Raw genomic sequence first — 2,885 nt, 5'->3', positions numbered from 1 at the left:
GTAAAAATTCATTGAATGCCTTTCAATGATATCTGAACTAGCTTTAGGTTCCTCCAGGCCACCCATATGCAGGAATAAATAGGGAAAAGTTTTGGCATTTACATGTATTGTTCAAGCTTGCCACCCCTTCTGACACCTCTGTGGAGCTATAAGGCAGCCAATAAGATATGCCATAAGGACGGGCATGCCTTGTTCACACCGTTTTACAAAAAAGAGACGATCAGATTCACACTGCAACTATGTTTCTTTCCTTGCAGGTTTTTGCAATTTAAAAAACTTGGCTATGGGCATTAGAATATTTTCATATTTAAAGCAGCAATAAATATAGGCAAGCCATTACCGATTTCTGAAGCTGCAGCCCCTTTAGAACAATTTAAAACAGATATGCTTTACTTTAGCTCTGTAGCTCAGCTTCCAGTTCCAGAAGGGGAACAAGTGCCCAGATCTGACAGAGAGGACTTCATTACTTCTCTTACAAATTTTGAGGATAGCTGCTCCACAATGCCTGCAGCTAAGGTCAGTAAAAACTGATAACGTATTTTTATTCTCCAAGAATGTAAATCTACATGGCATGACCAACATCTTGCAATAGAAGTTAGATTAATGGACCCCTTTAATAGTGTACAGTAGTGATAATCCAGATGCAGAGATATTCCCACCAAGAATTTAATGGCAAATCATCAGACTGTCCCTTTATATCATAAATATCATTAGCTTATTGGGCACTTTTTTATATAACGTAGAGACTGTGACATTCCTTCAAACATTGCCTGGTAGGGAATCAATTACTGCGATTGAAACAGGTGGACCTGGAAGTTTCTCCACCAAGGAATGTTTGAGGGAATGTCCGATTCCATACTTTATATAAATAGAACCCATTGGATTAAAGACTTAAATCTTACCTTAAGATGTGAGACACAATAGCTGGGCCATACCAGTCACCAGCGACTTTGCCGGAACTCTTGCCAAACTTGATTAGCGGATGTATACCAAAATCAGCCAAAGGGTGGTCAGCAAACCATGAGATTATCTTCCTATGGTAGAACTCAGTCTGGTTTTTCTCATCACAGTCTATGATGTGCAACGATTTACTAGAATTGGTCCCATAGCTCATATGGTCAACATATGCCGCCTCGAGTGGTGCAAGCTTTCTGGCGCTGCTAACTGACCAGAAGTCCACATCCGAGCTGTAAATGTCCAGGGCATTGGGCCATAGCCAATCTTTTAGGGGAATAGAATAAAGCCAAGGTTAGAAGCATAACCCTCCAACACATGTTGAATGTTTGTTATCATTTACATATGTAGTTAAAGCTGCCTGTATTTCCTGATCCCTTACTCTGCACAATAAAAATGATATGCCTGTCCCCTGGCAGCAGAGAAGGACTTGTGCTTCCTGTGTGAATTAACAGAGCACCCCTGCTAAATCAGAAACAGAGCTTACCAATACCTAAAAACATTATACAATTCCATTGCTAGAACCTGGTCTGCAAAAAACACAAGTGAACCTTATACACCTACCTCTTCCAATAAAATGAACTAATAGTCCCTGAGCCAGAAGCATTTGTCCAGTCCTTAAGGTGCAGCCCCAACCGCAGTCTGTGGTCAACGTTGACCCCTCTAATTGGGGGAAATCTTCTCTGTAGGTCAGCCATACCCTGGAGATAAAATCTTTTCTAAACTCTTCTACTGTGCCAAACACTACTTCGCCATTAGCCTCCGTCTTGGTCTCCAAGTCATTAGGAAATGTCTCATTAGAGACTGTAATATGAAGTATCAAAAGGTTATGTAATAATGTTCAGACGATCACTCAAGAGCAAAAAAAATCTTCCAGCAAAATAATTTTAAATACAAATGGTGCACACAAAGGGTTACTTGTAAACAAATAGAAACTTAGACCATGTTTTTTCAACCTTTTAACATAAAGGAACCCTTGAAATAAATTTTTAGGTCCTCTAATATATATATTTTATACATATACACACACACACACACACACACAATTACTATATCCAGAGCTCCCAGTATATTAGTGTGGTGGTCAGTGGCGAGAATTCCTTTTACATTGCTGGCCATTGGGAAGAATATCACCCTCACAGATAGCCAAAAAGCTTATTGGTGTCACCTAAACATACGAGAGACACAGGCTGCTCTTCGCTCAAGGAACCCCCAGCAACCTTCGGGTGAGCCCTGATTGAGAAACGCTGATCTAGACTAAAACTTTAATTTGCCATCTAACAGAGTGCACACCGGTCACACCAAGATCAAAATCTTGATGGACACTACCCTGTAGTGTTTGTTGTTCTCTCCCCAAATCTCACATTTGGTCCATAGCTACAATGGCGGCCCAATGACCAAAAGTGAAGTACAAGGGAGAACAGGTTAAAGATAAAGTTTAAAAGTGGAGGTCAACATTTTGATTACACAGACCTCCAAGCTCAGGACTCCAACTCAAAGGAGCCTGAATTCCATTCATGAAACAAAGACTAGGTGGGTTTACACTTAAAGTTTAAAGCTGGGTATGTATTATTGCTCTGCATATTGCTACCTAGTCTAACACTGAACATGCCCAGAGGTGGGGAGAACAAAGGGCCAACTTCCATGTGTAGCTACTTCTTTAGGGACCATTTTTACAAGATGATCAGGCTCCATTGCCTGAGAGCATTGAAGTCTTCTTTAAGGTCCAGGACTTTGTTTTTGCTTCTAGGTCACAAAACGTATGAAACAGAATCAAATATATGGCAGATAATTAGTTTATATATTATTTCAGATGATGTATTTCAGCTTAATAATAAACCTGTCACTACTGAACTGACAGGAGAAGTACAAAGGGGTGCCGAGAAGTTTCTGGCTTTGCCCAGAAAGAAGAGAGCCAGAGTTATGAAATA

The 2,885-nt window shown here is 40.3% G+C and overlaps 1 protein-coding gene across 1 annotated transcript in view; it reads right to left on the bottom strand.

The window, feature by feature from the left end:
* The window catches only part of ATG4C (autophagy related 4C cysteine peptidase), a gene marked incomplete at its 3' end in the record, with an annotated part of 27,431 nt that overhangs the window by 12,861 nt on the left and 11,685 nt on the right, over positions 1-2,885 (bottom strand). Inside the window, 2 exon segments of the mRNA XM_072420708.1 lie at positions 903-1,221; positions 1,519-1,758. Coding sequence (XP_072276809.1) covers positions 903-1,221; positions 1,519-1,758 — 559 coding nt within the window.

This window comes from Pyxicephalus adspersus, chromosome 8 (assembly GCF_032062135.1).
Source record: "Pyxicephalus adspersus chromosome 8, UCB_Pads_2.0, whole genome shotgun sequence".
NCBI classification, from domain to species: Eukaryota; Metazoa; Chordata; class Amphibia; order Anura; family Pyxicephalidae; genus Pyxicephalus; species Pyxicephalus adspersus.
Note: the sequence above shows the minus strand (reverse complement) of the source record. Positions and strands in the feature narration are given on the sequence as shown.